The following is a 17,426-nucleotide window of genomic DNA, read 5'->3' as shown; positions in this document are numbered from 1 at the left end:
TCTTGAGGTCATACATATTCTATATCAACATGATTAGGATTGGTGAAGAAATGCAGATGTAAGAGTGTAAACAAAGTGAAATATAGCACATTTTGTCAATCAAGGGCACATAACTCTGGACATACTGATCTTACCTAGCCCATAATCAAACTCATCCGAGGTCTTGTGCCCAAATTTGATTAAGATGGCTTTAAAATTGTGGATGCTAGAGTGTAAACTTGATTTAGATTGCTTCAAACTTTTGGATGCTAGAGTGTAAACAAACTAAATGTGAATGGACGGACGACTGACATTCATCAATCTTAATATTAGTAATAGTTCAATATGAGCCTTCAGCACAGACGAGCTACAAATGGAACTCCCTTGGAAGTTCATTACAAGTTTACAGAGCCACTGATTATCATAAATGACCCCATTTTTTGGCCACTGGGGGCTTTGAAAGGGGCTGCATGACTAACTTTAATGTTGTCATTTACTGACACTCTATAATGCAGTTTCATATCCTGTATTTGTTTTGGGCCTTTTTGAATTTTCATTTTTTTCTGATTTAATGGAGAACGATTTCAGCTATAGCCACACTTTCCTCTTTCTTAGAAAATTAAGCTGAAGTGTCATTCTACTCCTGTTAAAATTAAAGTTTCCATGTACTTAACATAAACAAAATATGAAAATAATGATAACGCAAACAGCTGTGATATATAATATTTAAAGTTTTATTATTCAGCTTAATAATATAAAAAAACACAACTTCAGAATGTAGAAATGAAGAACAGACATGGAAAAACAAAATCTTAAACAAATCATATATGTTTTGTCACTCTTCTTTTGACCAGTAATGTCAATCGCCAAATTCGGCATTCTCTGTATTACACAGAAAGTCCTGTTTGTGTCGAACTAGGACCAGAGAATGCAGAACTGCCTAATGAGAATAATGGAATCGTAAGGAAATTGCCGAGTGTCATAATGGTGCCCTTACCTTTCATCACTGCACTAGCAAAAATATTTTATTTGTCTTTCTATCCTACATGTACATGACATAATATGCATTTTGCATTTTACACAATTCTGATAACTGATATAAAATGAAAAAAAAACAAAAACAAAAAACAATGGTAATGTTTTGCATTACATGAAAAAAAATGCATTTTTTCTTGCAATTTGTTTCTAAGCAAAAATCAAGGAAATAATTAAAAATCTTCATGAAAGTCTGATTTGGAATGTATTCAAACAATTCAGAGATTCAGAAATAAAATATGAAGCAAAAACAAGACTATATCCCTGTTCCAAATGTGTAATAATGACATTCTAGATGGAAGTAGATGGGTGACGGTCCCTCGCACAATGAAAAATAAACATAAAAAAGAAAATACATGTACTTCTTTAATCAGTAAAATTTAACAACATTTTTCACACTTTTTTCACACATTTTTCACACTTTTTTTCACACATTTTTCACACTTTTAATCCCATCTCCCTAAACAAACAGATGAATATGAATTATAAATTTGAACAACACAAAAACATTGTAATAAGAAGGACAGTGTGTGTGTTTGGGTTTAATGTCTTTCAAGAAACAGTCGTATAAAAGACAGTCATAAAGACAATCTTCTAAAATCAAATATGCTGTTTTAATAAATCTTTTCAATAGATTTCTGACCAAATACTTTCTGCTTAATGAATACTGGGGTATATTTAGTTCTCAGCCTACAAATTGATATTTTCATTTATCTTTAGTTAAACTTTTTTGATTTCCGAGGTTATTTTGTTAATGACAATGTGGCCAGTTTGTATTTTTCAAAAAAAAGTATGAACATTTTAAGTACATGTATTGGTAATACAAAATATGTTCCAAAATAATGTCATTGTCAACTGTGTACAGAACAACAACATGGCATACAGATAAGCCAAGTTAAGGTATGGCAATGTGATGAAAATATCACTTTTTAAAAAAAAATCTTGACAATTTAATTTCATGTGACCAGATCTGTGCAACATCACTTCTTAAATACTGTTTTTATGAAGGTTTAAGACCAATCTTGATTGTTTGACATGTCTAGTAGTAAACAAGAATGTTAATCTTTAGCCTACTGGCGGCAAATGATAATGCCTTTGCGGCCAGTGTTCACTGTTCAGTCAGTAAATTTTCAGTCAACGCCCCTTGAAATAATAAATGGTACTGCCCAAATTGAAAGATGGACCAATCCATTTTGGAAATTTAGCAGGGTAAAGGTTAAGATGGATAGATAGAATGATTGGCAGACTATTTGAAAACTTTGCCTCCATGGTCTTTAACACTGAAGCATAAAATTACTGATTTCTGTTTCAGAAAATAATGATATGGAACAGCAGTATCTTTGTTTTTATCAGTAACAGTTGTTTTAATTAATACACTTGCACCGTCAATGTCAAAAAATCTGTTTACATTCGACTTCTGAACTTCTCTCTAAAAATGTCAATACTGATTAAAATAACTAGTATATCTGTGAATAATGTCGATGAAATGACTTATTCTGGATACAGGACTTTTGCAACTGTGTTCGCTGTAGTACTATGCATCTGGTTCCTGTTTGCTTCAAATGTGGATATGGCTTGAGCCCGGCTTGTTTCCCAGTTGTATAAATCCCTGAAATATGAAAACATAAATGAAACATTCCCTCTATCTGTCTGTTATAATTGAGATGGGTTTTTTTTTGTTCAAGAAGTACTTCATTCTTAACAAGAAATACTGATTTAAGTAAACAAGAGGGTCACTGACCCTAAAGCGCTAACCTGTGTAAAAGGTTTCAAATGTGTTTGTATACTAACATTATGGTACAAGTACAGAGTTAGATTTATATAAATATCAAGCCTCTAGCTATTGTGGATTCAGAGAAGAAGATACTCAAAGTTTCTTTTATATAAGCATATATTATATATATGTCACATACATGGGCAGGGCTATATTTGAACCTAGGGCAATAATTTGAACAATTACCATAGACAGTCAAACCCCAATATCACCCGTAAATAGCCAAGAAACATTTGTGTAAAATTGTTAAAATCTGGCTTGCTGTTTCTGACAAGAACATTTTTAAAGTTTCCGATATATAAATATAGAGGAACAAAAGTGCCACAATGTCACAATTATAATAAGCCTGTCATTGCAAATTTCTTTACACTAGCCAGCACCTGTATATGCATATGGATGTCTTTTTGGCCAATTATCAAAAAGTTGTAAGTTATTTATAGTAACAACAAAGGGAAGTTAATCCTAAAAAACTATATATGTCCACACAAAACTCCTTACCAGGTAGAGACAGGTCAAAATACACCTAAACATTGGATGTAACATGCATGTTGTACCACAGAAAAGTGGTCTCAATTTTTCCCTATGGTCAGTAATAAAAAAGTTACAATATAAGCTATTTATAGTAACAACAAAGGGAAGTAATTCTAAAAACATGGATGCCTCATGGTGGTGAACATTTGTGCCAAGTTACTTCAAAATCCCTCCATGTATGAAGGAGAAATGCTTCGGACAAAGTCATTCTTGACTTTGACCTTTGACCTCTTAAGTGTGACCTTGACCGTAGACTTAGGGACCTGGTTCTTGCAAATCTGCCTCATGGCGGTGAACATTTGTGCCAAGTAACATCAAAATCCCTCCATGCCTGAAGAAGAAATGCTCCGGACAGTCATTCTTGAATTTGACCTTTGACCTCTAAGTGTGACTGTGACCTTAGATTTAGGGACCTGGTTCTTGAGCACGACACTCCGTCTCATGGTGGTGAACATTTGTGCCAAGTTACATCAAAATCGCTCCATTCATGAAGAAGAAATGCTCCAGACAAAGTCATTCTTGTAACTGACCTTAGACCTCCAAGTGTGACCTTGACCTTAGACATAGGGACTTGGTTCTTGCCTAAGACACTCTATCTCATGGTGGTGAACATTTGTGCCAAGTTCTATATCAAAATCCCTCCATGCATGAAGAAAAATGCTCCGGACAGTCATTCTTGAATTTGACCTTTGACCTCTAAGTTTGACCTTGACCTTAGCTCTAGGGACCTGGTTCTTGCACACAGCACTCCATCTCATGATGGACATTTGTGCCAAGTTACATCAAAACACCCTCCATGCATGAAGAAGAAATGCTCCAGACAAAGTTTGTGGACACACAGGGGCAGTAACTCTGGACCCATGACAAAATATGACTGGTTCTTAAAAGGAAACGAGATCTTATGGTGATACAAGTTGTGTGCAAATTTGTTTAATATCAAATCACAAATGAAACCACTATCGTGCAGACAAGACCAAAATAGCCAATTCTTGCCCTTTCAGGGGCCATAACTTTGGAACCCATAGTGGGATATGGCTGGTTCAAGAATGGAACCAAGACCTTATGGTGATACAAGTTGTGTGCATAATTAGTTTGATTAAAATCAAATCATAAATGAAACCTCTATCGTACAGAGTTTTTAAGATGGAAAGGGGCCATAACTACGTCAAAAAATGGTGGTTTGTAGGCAAAGTTGAACTTGACCTGTATTTTATGATGTTACACCTGTGTACCATTTATATCTGTGAAGCCTTTCATGAGTTATTGTCTGGAAACCATAAAAACCAAAGGATCGACAGACTGAGCGACAGGCCCACTCCTATATATCCCCTAAACTTCTTTTGTGGGGGTATAACAAGAAACCATTTGTAAAAACATAATTACACATTTATTTTATTTTAAGCTACTCTTTCATAAATCAAGTAAAATTTTCGATCTTCAGGCAATATCATTAGTAATTTAATGCCCTGCAATCTGTTTTAGGAAGGACATCAGCTAACATGAATACAGTGAAATACATGACTACTCAAAGTGACAAAAGAATAAACAAAATGATCTAAACATCAAGGGTTCTGACCTATCCAATCACAGAATATATAACATAAATGGTCAGGGATCACATGCATTGCTCCAGTCATTCCTGATGCTCTAAACCTGTTTTGTCGTATTTCCAAAAAAAAAATATTTCAATTAGTTTTGAGTAACAGGTTATTAAATTTTTCCTGAAAGTATGTGAATACGGCATAAGTTTACTTTTCATTAAATGACTGACAAGTCTAAAAAGTGACCTGTAAATTGGCTTCACAAATTTCATTCTGCCTTGCTCTGTAACAAACTGTAATGCTGGCTGTATTGCAGGTTCATATTGCGCTCGAATACACACACGTAACCACCTGTGTTAATACAAATACATATAATACATATAAATCATGATTTACAGACACATATCCACATTATTTAGCATCAATATCCTATCAGATCAATGATATAGCCAAAATATTTCAATGATCAGTAAGGTTAAAGGTTGTTCATTTTGTATCAAGAAATATGCATGAGTTCTGCTGTAGAAATACTGCACAACTTCATGAGAGAAATATTTCATATTCCTCAAATCAATGATAACATCTTCTTATTACATCTGCATCTTCTATTATTTATATTATATTATTGAGATACATTTGATCCCTAGCCCAGTACAATTAAACATATCACTATAAATTAATAACATATGATGATTCACTGACTGCCTCAAGGTCAGTGTTCTTACCGGAATTTAATTTCTGAGTTTTGAACTTCACTGAATTTGTATGTGTCCCTCATTTTGACAATTTTGGCATGTGACAGTGGTGTCTGAAATAGACAATGAATATATTCTTCTAAACATCCCCAAAAACAGGGTAGTTCTGTAAGTCATAATAAAATAGCTCTTTTCTTCAAATTTTGGCCACTTTGCCTATATCAAGAATGGAATACCTTTCACAGCTATTTTACATCTATTTTCAAGTAAACTAACAATACATGAACAAATGTGACATTGTCTGGTGAAAGTAAAAAGGTTGTACTGGAAATGACATTACACCAAAACAGGAAATGTTTATATATCGTCACAATTTACATGAAAATGGGTGCAACATAGTTGTGAAAAGAATTTCCTCCTTGACAAAGGGCAGGTGGCCAAAAATTTGAAGCAAACAGTTGTTATTTTATTACAAATAAATAATGAACAGTTTTCTTAACTTTTAGTCTGCTGGTGGAAAGTGGTTTTGCCTTTGCGACCAGTGCAGACCAAGATCAGCCTGCACGTACAACAAGGCTGATCATGGTCTGCACTGTTCGCTATTCAGTAAATTTTCAGTGAAATATTAAGTGGTGCAGCCCAAATTGGATTATGGACCAGTCCATTTTAGAAATTTAGCAGGGTAAATGTTAAAGCCTTCTCTTCAGACTTCATGATCCATACTAATGGCTCGTTACTCTTTGAAATAAATTTATGATGAAGTAACTGAAACAAACGATGTGGAAATTTTAATTGAAAAATATAGAACAAAAAAAATATAATCTTTTTTCTCCAGTATATTATACAGTCAAAGCAACAACTGGAGATGAAACAATGGTCTTTTTAATATAAAATTAACCTTTGGGGAGATAATCAAACACCTTAAATGTATATTTTTATATTCCTGTAATGTAATCATGTCATATTTATGGGGTACTAATTTCATTTTTATTAACCCTTACCATGCTGGACACGATTAGTTCTGCCTTTGCAACCAGTGTAGGTCATGATCAGCCTGCACATCTGTGCAGTCTGATCATGATCTGCACTGTTCGCCATTCTGTCAGTATCTTTTAGTAAGCACCCCTTTAAACAGTTACTGGTACTGTCCAAATTGGAAGATGGACAAGTCCATTATAGAAATTTAGCAGGGTAAATCAAAAAATTTAAATTTTGCATAAATATTTATATCTTTTTCTTATAATTCAAAATCTGAAAATTTTAGGAGATTACTCTAGATTGGGATTATATGATGACATAATATAGATAATCTATATATATAATAGACCTACGTGGTTTAGGAATGTTGCAAGGAACTGTTCAGTTTGTACAGGTAAGAATTTTTCTATGTCACTGTAGGTGAAATCTGTAAGCTGTTCCTCACTACTATCTAACCATCTCCTAGCAAGTGTCTCGCAACTCTCAGCCATAGTCATGTCGTATCTAAAGTAAGAAAAATAAAATTATAACCCAGTCTTACAACAAAAGCACATTGCATTATTGCTCAGCTATTTGGTATATCAATGCTGCAATTCTACTTCATATAAGCGTCAAATGAAAATTTATTACTGAATCACAAGATTCAAACAATCAATAGCATAACCTTGCCATTTCTCTAACATGACACTGACATGACAAGTATACATATCCTGTTCAAAACTGAAGGTGCTGGAGAGTAAATTAAAGTAAAATATAGCATAGTTGATAATTCAAGGGAACATAACTCTTAATGTACCAATCTGATCTGGTCCAAAACAAAATATGAAAGAAATGTATTTAGTACACATATTCTATGTAATTTTAATTTGGATTGCTTCATTAAGAAATGAAGGTGCTCAAGAATAAAAAATATGCCATTTTTAATAAATCAAGGGCACATGACTCTGAACTCATTACTGGCCTTGGTAGTGAACCTTTCTACAGAAATTTTTTGAAATCCCACCTGTAATTTCAGAGTAATCCGTACAAACTTTTGAACAGATAAACAGGCAGACAGACAGATAGACAGATAAACAATGTCAATATATATCCCCATATACAGCAGGACTTACTTCAAGAACATGTTTAGAAGCTGATTTAACAGTCAAAAATTCCATGTGCCATTTTCCATAAGTACCATTTTTGCATATGAGAAAAACTGCCGACAGGCTCAACCCAAACTGACTGGTTATGTTCGTCACCTTTCCATTGCAAGAGTCTATAAAATATTCACTATTGCTGGTTTCTTGACTGATCTTAGTACCGTTTCTGACAGAATGGCAGGCAAGAAACCTTACCACTGTTCCTGGATTCTGCACTCGTACTAACCTGTTCTCGGTTAGTAACTGCCATCTTCTTCACATGAATCAGATGTAGAGGATAAATGATTTCAGATAAATTTTCTTTTAACAAATCGTTAAAGAGAACACACACCTCACTCCGGGACTGAACTCAAGACCCTATGATCTGTAGAACTGCACTAATGCTAGTGACCTAAGTGGTTGGGCACACCAGTCATGCTTTAAAATCTAAATTTCCTTACCTAGGTCTGACTGGCGGCATCCCTACCCCGTACAACCAACCGTCCCAGTCCACATTGTCAAATACTCCTGCTGCAGTCTGGCAATCACACAATATGCAATAAGTAATAGATATAAGATGAACTACTTGTGTTATAACTTGACTTACTGATTCTATATATTTGAAACTGACTTAAACATTTTCAAGTTGAATTTGTGCTTCCTGTAAATCATGTGTTTTAAAAACTTGTTGGGTTTAAAGTCACACTGATACAATTTAACTCCTATGGCAACTTTCCAACTTTAACAAAAGAGGAAGACCCCAGGAGCCCCTTTGGACATTACTTAACCCTAACCATGCTGGACACGATTAGTTCTGCCTTTGCGACCAATGTAGATCATGATCAGCCTGCACATCTGTGCAGTCTGATCATGATCTGCGCTGTTCCCTATTCAGCCAGTACCTTTTTGGTAAGCACCCCTTTTAACAATTAATGGTACTGTCTAAATTGGAAGATGGACAAGTTCATTATAGAAATTTAGCATGGTAAGGGTTAAAGCATGGGCATGCACCTTGGTAGAGCCACAGACTTTCTACTAACTAGGTAGATGGCTTCTTCAAACCTGCAGAGTTTAAAGGGGCAAGAGATTAAATGACAATGACCTTAACAGCTTATCCAAATAGTCAATGTTAAGTTGAAACACAAAATTTAAATCTATTGTTTATTTTGGACTGTGGATATCTAAAATTTGGTCTGAAAACATTTAAGATAAACATGCAGCCTGGCTGAAACTCAAACCAATGACCTCATAATAATATTCCATTGTTTTGTGGCTTTTTACGTAAATTCTTCCTTAATTGTGAAATAAAAGGTTTGAAACCTTTACATATTTCCACCCTAAGTTTTTTTTTTACTTGTCTATGCATTTCCAAGAGTAGATAAATGATTATGCAACCTAGTGTATGTAATCGGCTGTTGGGTACCAGTTGTCACAATTACTATTCATAAGCCATCCTCGCTGAACTATCAATTCACTCGTTAAGTACAAACAGCATAATATAAAGAGACCAGACAAAGGATCGCATAAAAAGTGGTCTCTTCATAGAATGGTAAATTTAGAAAGACACGCTCTTTATGTTTTGGAAAGGTCTAAAACAGACCTTCGTTCTTGTCTATGTTTAAGGCTTCCAGTTTTGATGTCAACACCATGATGGCTAGTAAACAACTGTGATCAAAATTTCAAAATTTGTTTTAAGATGGTGAACTCTCAATGTTAAGGTTCTTTGTTTGTTTGACTGTTAGAAAAACTGACTGTATACAAGTGCAAATGACTACTGTAAGTTTAGCACCCAGTCATCTGAACCATGCTTTAACAGCTGGGTCCGCTGGTTGTGTAAAGAAAGTCATTTAATGGGTTTAGATAGTTTAAACTGCTTGGGAAGAATTAAGAACTGTGTTGTTTTTAAATAAGAAACTTGTTTATTGTGGATGGTCACATAATCTTATATGAAGTACACTGATAATGACACAGACTTGATACCAGTACCTGTATGAAGTACATAATGACACAGACTCGATACCAGTACCTGTATGAAGTACACTGATAATGACACAGACTCGATACCAGTACCTGTATGATGTACACTGATAATGACACAGACTCGATACCAGTACCTGTATGAAGTACACTGATAATGACACAGACTCGATACCAGTACCTGTATGAAGTACACTGATAATGACACAGACTCGATACCAGTACCTGTATGAAGTACACTGATAATGACACAGACTCGATACCAGTACCTGTATGAAGTACACTGATAATGACACAGACTCGATATCAGTACCTGTATGAAGTACACTGATAATGACACAGACTCGATACCAGTACCTGTATGATGTACACTGATAATGACACAGACTCGATACCAGTACCTGTTCATGGAAGTACGAGAGAAGAAAATCTTTCCAGTCTGCTGTTGTTATTGACTTGTATTTGAAGTTCTCTATATATACTTTCATAAATGGCTCAAATACATCTGAAATGTATTTATGTACATAGATTAATGGTGAAATAAGAGACATGTTTATTTCTGTAAAATGAAAAAATTTGAGAAACTTATCTATCAATAAAGAACTCCACACTTTTGAAGTAGATATTTTGATGTAATCTGAAAATTTTGAATTATTTCATGGAAATGTTTTTTGTTATTTTACTTATTCCTTAGAAAGATAGTAACTTTGCCCATTTTATCAATAAAGATACAAGTTGCAATTAGTGATATGAATTATACTTCTTTATGCCATTGGATCCAGGTTTTATCCCAATAAATGGCAATATGCCATGACTTCCAGTTAACCAACAAGAGCTGTCCGTAAGACAGCCAAGCTCGACTATTCGAAATATTGTCACAGAAGCAGGAAATTATTACCCAAAATGTTAAATATCAAAAGAGTTTTAAGTTCGAAAGGGGACATAATTTGACTAAAATACATATCAGAGTTATGGGACTTGATGTTATCAACTAGTTTTATAACCCGAAGAAACATGTTAAGTTTCAATTCAATATCTGCATTAGTTTTGGGGATAGTAACTTGCATGTTAAACTTTAACCAGAATTTTCTAAGTCCAAAAGGGGGCATAATTTGCTCAAAATACATGTTAAGAGTTATGGAACTTGACCCAGTGAGGTTGGTAATTGACCTTGAAAAAGAATAAATAAGTTTCAAAGCTATATGCCTTTTGGTAATAGCTGTATGTACTTGCACGCAAAACTTTAACCAGGATTTTCTAAGTCCAAAAGGGGGCATAATTTGCCCAAAATACATGTCAGAGTTATGGGACTTGGTGCTATCAACTAGTTTTATAACCCCGAAGACATATGTGAAGTTTCAATTTAATATCTGTAGTAGTTTTGGAGATAGTTACTTGCATGTAAAACTTTAACCAGAATTTTCTAAGTCCAAAAGGGGGTATAATTTGCCCAAAATACGTGTCAGAGTTATGGGACTTGACCCAGTGAGGTAGGTAATTGACCTAGAAAAAGAAAAAATAAGTTTCAAATCTATATGCCTTTTAGTAATAGCTGTATGTACTTGCACGCAAAACTTTAACCAGAATTTTCTAAGTCCAAAAGGGGGCATAATTTGGCCAAAATACATGTCAGAGTTATGGGGCTTGACCCAGTGAGGAAGGTAATTGATCTAGAAAAAGAAAAAATAAGTTTCAAATCTATATGCCTTTTAGTAATAGCTGTATGTACTTCCACGCAAAACTTTAACCAGAATTTTCTAAGTCCAAAAGGGGGCATAATTTGGCCAAAATGAAGGTCAGAGTTATGGGACTTGGTGCTATCAACTAGTTTTATAACCCCAAAGACACATGTGAAGTTTCAATTCAATATCTGCATTAGTTTTGGAGATAGTAACTTGCATGTAAAACTTTAACCAGAATTTTCTAAGTCCAAAAGGGGGCATAATTTGCTCAAAATACATGTCAGAGTTATGGGACTTGACCCAGTGAGGTAGGTAATTGATCTAGAAAAAGAAAAAATAAGTTTCAAATCTATATGCCTTTTAGTAATAGCTGTATGTACTTGCACGCAAAACTTTAACCAGAATTTTCTAAGTCCAAAAGGGGGCATAATTTGGCCAAAATGAAGGTCAGAGTTATGGGACTTGGTGCTATCAACTAGTTTTATAACCCCGAAGACACATGTGAAGTTTCAATTCAATATCTGCATTAGTTTTGGAGATAGTAACTTGCATGTAAAACTTTAACCAAAATTTTCTAAGTCCAAAAGGGGGCATAATTTGCTCAAAATACATGTCAGAGTTATGGGACTTGACCCAGAGAGGTAGGTAATTGACCTAGAAAAAGAATAAATAAGTTTCAAAGCTATATGCCTTTAAATGATAGCTGTATGTACTTGCATGCAAAAACTTAACCAAGGTGTGACGCCGACGCCGACGCCGACGCCGACGCCGACGCCGACGCCAGGGTGAGTAGAATAGCTAGACTATTCTTCGAATAGTCGAGCTAAAAATGAATAACAACCTTAAATGAGAAGACATGGGTTTCTGATTGGTGGGTAACATGCATAACAACCTTAACTGAGAAGACATAGTTTTTAAATTGGTGAGTAACATGAATAACAACCTTAACCTTTATATGGATTTCTAACTGCTGAGCAACATGAATAACAGCCTTAACTCTGATCGCATATGGATTTGGATCGGTGAGTAACATGAATAACAAGACTATTGCCAGGCAATACTGATAAAAGTCCCCTAACGTGGATGGTGATTTGTCATATTTGCTGCCATATGAACCACATTTTTAGACTAAAACTAGAATAAAGTACCTGCATATTCTCAAGAAAGATACCATCTGTCAGTCAGGTTTCATGAAAAAATTGCTCGTACTTTCAAAATTAACAAGCAATCTAGCTTTTGTGGCTGACAGATGAACAGACAGATAGACAAACAGAAGGATAAAGTGACAAAATAAAATGACCTGTATATTCTACAACCACATTTGTTTCTATAACAACAAAATAACAATAGGCCCAGACCTTGACCTAATTAGATATTGCTTGTGACAAAGAATTAAATTTGAAAGAGAATTTAAATTTTTCTTTTTTAAAATTTAAAATCTAAAAATACTTTTAACAGTATTTCTATTTTTAGCTCTAGTGGCCCCTAAAAGGGGCCAAATGCCCCCATTTGAACAACTTGGGAGAGGACCATATAATTATGCTACAGACCAAGTTTGATGAAGATCCATCTAGCGGTTCATGAGAAGAAGTTGTCTAAAGGTATTTCTATTTTTAGCTCTAGCTGCCCCTAAAAGGGGCTTAGTGCCCAAATTTAAACAAACTCGGGAGAGGACCATATAATGATGCTACAGATCAAGTGTGATGAACATCCATCAAGCAGTTCATGAGAAAAAATCGTTTAAAGGTATTTCTATTTTTAGCTCTAGCGCACCTAAAAGGGGCCAAGTGTCGACCATTTGAACAACTTTGATAGAAGACCATAATAATGATGCTACAGACCAAGTTTGATGAAGATCAGCTGAGCGGTTCATGATAAGAAGTTGTTTAAAGTTATTTCTATTTTTAGCTCTAGCGGTCCCTAAAAGGGGCCAAGTGCCCCCATTTGAACAAATTTAGGAGAGGAACATATAATGATGCTACAGACCAAGTTTGATAAAGATGCATCAAGCAGTTCATGAGAAGAAGTCGGAAGTCGTTAAAAGGTATTTCTATTTTTAGCTCTAGCGGCCCCTAAAAGGGGCCAAGGGCCCCCATTTGAATAAACTTGGGAGAGGATATATAATGATGCTACAGATCAAGTTTGATGAAGATCCATCAGGCGGTTCATGAGATGAAGTCGTTTAAAGGTATTTTGTATTTTTAGCTCTAGTGGCCTCTAAAAGGGGCCACGTGCCACCATTTGAACAAATTTGATAGTGGACCTAACCAGGATGCTACAGACTTAATTTGGTCTTATTCTGACCAGTAGTTGCATAGGAGGAGATGTTTAAGTAACAAGAGCTGTCGGAGGACAGCAACGCTCGACTATTCAACAGCCTTGTCAATTGAATTAATACAAAAGTTGAAAAAGGGGCATAATTTTGTAAAATGCAAAGTAGAGGTATTGAACCTCTGTACTGCATGTCATATCATGACAGTGAACAAGTGTGTGAAGTTTCGATCCTTTCCAATTTGTGGATACTGAGATACCAGCTTACATACAAAAACTTAACCAAACACTGCTAAGTCAAAAAAAGGGACATAATTTTGAAAAAAAAAAAGAGTAGAGTTATGGGACTTGCTTAGTGCATGTCAGATCATGACAGTGAACAAGTATGTGAAGTTTCAATCCATTCCCATTATTAAGAACTGAGATACCAGCTTACATACAAAACCTTAACCACAAATTTCTAAGTCGAAAAAGGGGCATAATTTTGTAAAAAAGTAAAATAGAGTTATGGAACCTCAGCAATGTAGGTCAGTTTATTACAGTGAATAAGTGTGTGAAGTTTCAATCCATTCCCACAAGTGGTTACTGAGATACCAGCTTACATACAAAACCTTAACTAAAAATTTCTAAGTCGAAAAAGGGGCATAATTTTGAAAAAAAAAAGAGCAGAGTTATGGGACTTGCTTAGTGCATGTCAGATCATGACAGTGAACAAGTATGTGAAGTTTCAATCCATTCCCATTAGTAAGTACTGAGATACAAGCTTACATACAAAACCTTAACCAAAAATTTCTAAGACGAACAAGAGGACCATGATGGTCCTGAATCGCTCACCTCTTCCCACATGACCCAGTTTTGAGTATGAAGTCGTTTTTTCTATTATTTGACATAGTGACCTAGTTTTTGAGCTCATGTGACCCAGTTTTGAACCTGACCTAGATATTATCAAGATAAAAATTCTGACCAATTTTCAAGAAGATCCATTGAAAAATATGGTCTCTTAGAGAGGTCACAAGGTTTTTCTATTATTTGACCTATTGACCTAGTTTTCGAAGGTACGTGACCCTGTTTTGAATTTTACCTAGATATCATCAAGGTGAACATTCTCACTAATTTTCATGAAGATCTCATGACAAATATGGCCTCTAGAGAGGTCACAAGGTTTTTCTATTTTTATACCTACTGGCCTAGTTTTTGACCGCACGTGACCCAGTTTCGAAATTGACCTATATATCATCAAGGTGAACATTCAGATCAATTTTCATGAAGATTCATTGAAAAATATGGCCTCTAGAGAGGTCAAAAGATTTTTCTAATTTTAGACCTACTGACCTAGTTTTTGACCGCAGTTGACCCAGTTTCAAACTTGACCTAGATATCATCAAGATGAACATTCAGACCAACTTTCATACAGATCCTATGAAAAGTATGGCCTCTAGAGAGGTCACAAGGTTTTTTTATTATTTGACCTACTGACCTAGCTTTTTAAGGCATGTGACCCAGTTTCAAACTTGACCTAGATATCATCAAGGTGAACATTCTGACCAATTTTTATGGAGATCCATTCACAAGTATGGCCTCTAGAGAGGTCACAAGGTTTTTCTATTTTTAGACCTACTGACCTAGTTTTTGATTGCACATGACCCTGTTTCGAACTTGACCTAGATATCATCAAGATGAACATTCAGACCAACTTTCATACAGATCCCATGAAAAATATGGCCTTTAGAGAGGTCACAAGGTTTTTCTATTATTTGACCTACTGACCTAGTTTTTGACGGCACGTGACCCACTTTCGAAAAAGACCTAGATATCATAAAGATGAACATTCAGACCAACTTTCATACAGATCCCATGAAAAATATGGCCTCTAGAGAGGTCACAAGGTTTTTCTATTATTTGACCTACTGACCTAGTTTTTGAGGGCACGTGACCCAATTTCGAACTTGACCTAGATATCATCATGGTAAACATTCTGACCAATTTTCATGAAGATCTCATGAAATATATGGCCTCTAGAGAGGTCACAAGGTTTTTCTATTTTTAGACCTACTGACCTAGTTTTTGACTGCACGTGACCCAGTTTCGAACCAGACCTAGATATCATCAAGATGAACATTCAGATCAACTTTCATACAGATCCCATGAAAAATGTGGCCTTTAGAGAGGTCACAAGGTTTTTCTATTATTTGACCTACTGACCTAGTTTTTGAAGGCACGTGACCCAGTTTCGAACTTGACCTAGATATCATCAAGATGAACATTCTGACGAATTTTCATGAAGATTTTGTGAAATATATGGCCTCTAGAGAGGTCACAAGGTTTTTCTATTTTTAGACCTACTGACCTAGTTTTTGACGGCACGTGACCCAGTTTCGAACTTGACCTAGATATCATCAAGGTGAACATTCTGACCAATTTTCATGAAGATCTTTCAAATATATGGCCTCTAGAGAGGTCACAAGGTTTTTCTATTTTTAGACCTACTGACCTAGTTTTTGAAGGCACGTGACCCAGTTTTGAACTTGACCTAGATATCATCAAGATGAACATTCTGACCAACTTTCATAAAGATCCCATGAAAAATGTGACCTCTAGAGTGGTCACAAGCAAAAAGTTTACGGACGGACGGACGCACGCACGCACGGACGACGGACACCGCGCGATCACAAAAGCTCACCTTGTCACTTTGTGACAGGTGAGCTAAAAAGGGGCATAATTTTGTAAAAAAGCAAAATAGAGTTATGGAACCTGTGCAGTGTAGGTCAGTTTATCACAGTGAATAAGTGTGTGAAGTTTCAATCCATTCCCACAAGTGGTTATTGAGATACCAGCTTACATACAAAACCTTAACCAAATCGGGACGCGGACGCCGACGCGGACGTGGACGCATGGGCGAGTCCAATAGCTCTACTATTCTATGAATAGTCGAGCTAAAAATGTGGATGCCAGACCATCCACCCAATACTAATAGCTCACCCTGAACCTTTGGTTCAGGTGAGCTAAAAAAGCTGTGCATAATCTCCATACTGTCATCTTTCCAGTATCAAGTTTCATGAAACAATATCTTGTACCTTTTAGGTTATCACAGGAACCTGCTCTGCACTTTTTTGTCAGAACATTTTTATTTGTTGCCATAGCAACCACATTTTTGGCCAAAGGAAAAAAAATTAAAAGGATGTGCATATTCTACACATTGCCATTTATCCATGTACCAAGTTTCATGTAAAAATATCTTGATGTATGTACTTTTAATGTTATCACTAGATCCCATTCCATTTTATGTGATGTACTGACAGACAGACAGACAAGGGACAAACCATAAGTCCCGTCAAGTGATACATTGGTAGGTGATTAACAACCTTAAGCCTGAAAACATATGAAATCCTGATGGATGATTACATACCTGGTCCTCCAAGGAGCTGTTCAAGGTAAAACAGAAAGGCGTGTCCTTTCTCGTAAGGTATGGAAGAGAATGAATCATCGGGGTCTACACCTCTTGTATCCTGTACCAACTTTGTATAGGCATGCTCCCTACCCAGTACATCAACCTGTCAACAAACAATATCAGTGAAACACTGTGAAATCACCCAGTACATCTACCTGTCAACAAACAATATCAGTGAAACACTGTGAAATCACCCAGTACATCTACCTGTCAACAAACAATATCAGTGAAACACTGTGAAATCATTAATATTCATGGAAGACTACTCTTTGTGTATTTCATGAACCTTTACCCTACCAAATTTCTAAAATAGACTGGTCGATCATTCAATTTGGGCAGTACCATTTTTTATTTGTAGGGATGTTTACTGCAAATTTACTGACTGAATAGCGTA

The 17,426-nt window shown here is 35.5% G+C and overlaps 1 protein-coding gene across 3 annotated transcripts in view; it reads right to left on the bottom strand.

Annotated features, from left to right (window-relative positions):
* Positions 1 to 692: 692 nt before the first annotated feature.
* Positions 693 to 17,426, bottom strand: part of LOC123529512 (leukotriene A-4 hydrolase-like) — a 33,955-nt gene continuing 17,221 nt past the window's right edge. For all 3 annotated transcript variants that reach the window (XM_053521283.1, XM_053521282.1, XM_053521281.1), the window contains exons 11-17: positions 16,991 to 17,135; positions 10,033 to 10,136; positions 8,116 to 8,192; positions 6,887 to 7,037; positions 5,586 to 5,668; positions 5,107 to 5,211; positions 693 to 2,623 (exon numbers count right to left, since the gene is read on the bottom strand). In XM_053521283.1, coding sequence (XP_053377258.1) covers positions 2,506 to 2,623; positions 5,107 to 5,211; positions 5,586 to 5,668; positions 6,887 to 7,037; positions 8,116 to 8,192; positions 10,033 to 10,136; positions 16,991 to 17,135 — 783 coding nt within the window. In that variant the 3' untranslated portion in view covers positions 693 to 2,505. The remainder of the gene's footprint in view (positions 2,624 to 5,106; positions 5,212 to 5,585; positions 5,669 to 6,886; positions 7,038 to 8,115; positions 8,193 to 10,032; positions 10,137 to 16,990; positions 17,136 to 17,426) is intronic.

This window comes from Mercenaria mercenaria, chromosome 13 (genome assembly GCF_021730395.1).
Source record: "Mercenaria mercenaria strain notata chromosome 13, MADL_Memer_1, whole genome shotgun sequence".
Lineage (NCBI taxonomy): Eukaryota > Metazoa > Mollusca > Bivalvia > Venerida > Veneridae > Mercenaria > Mercenaria mercenaria.
This window is presented reverse-complemented; position numbering and strand designations above follow the sequence as displayed.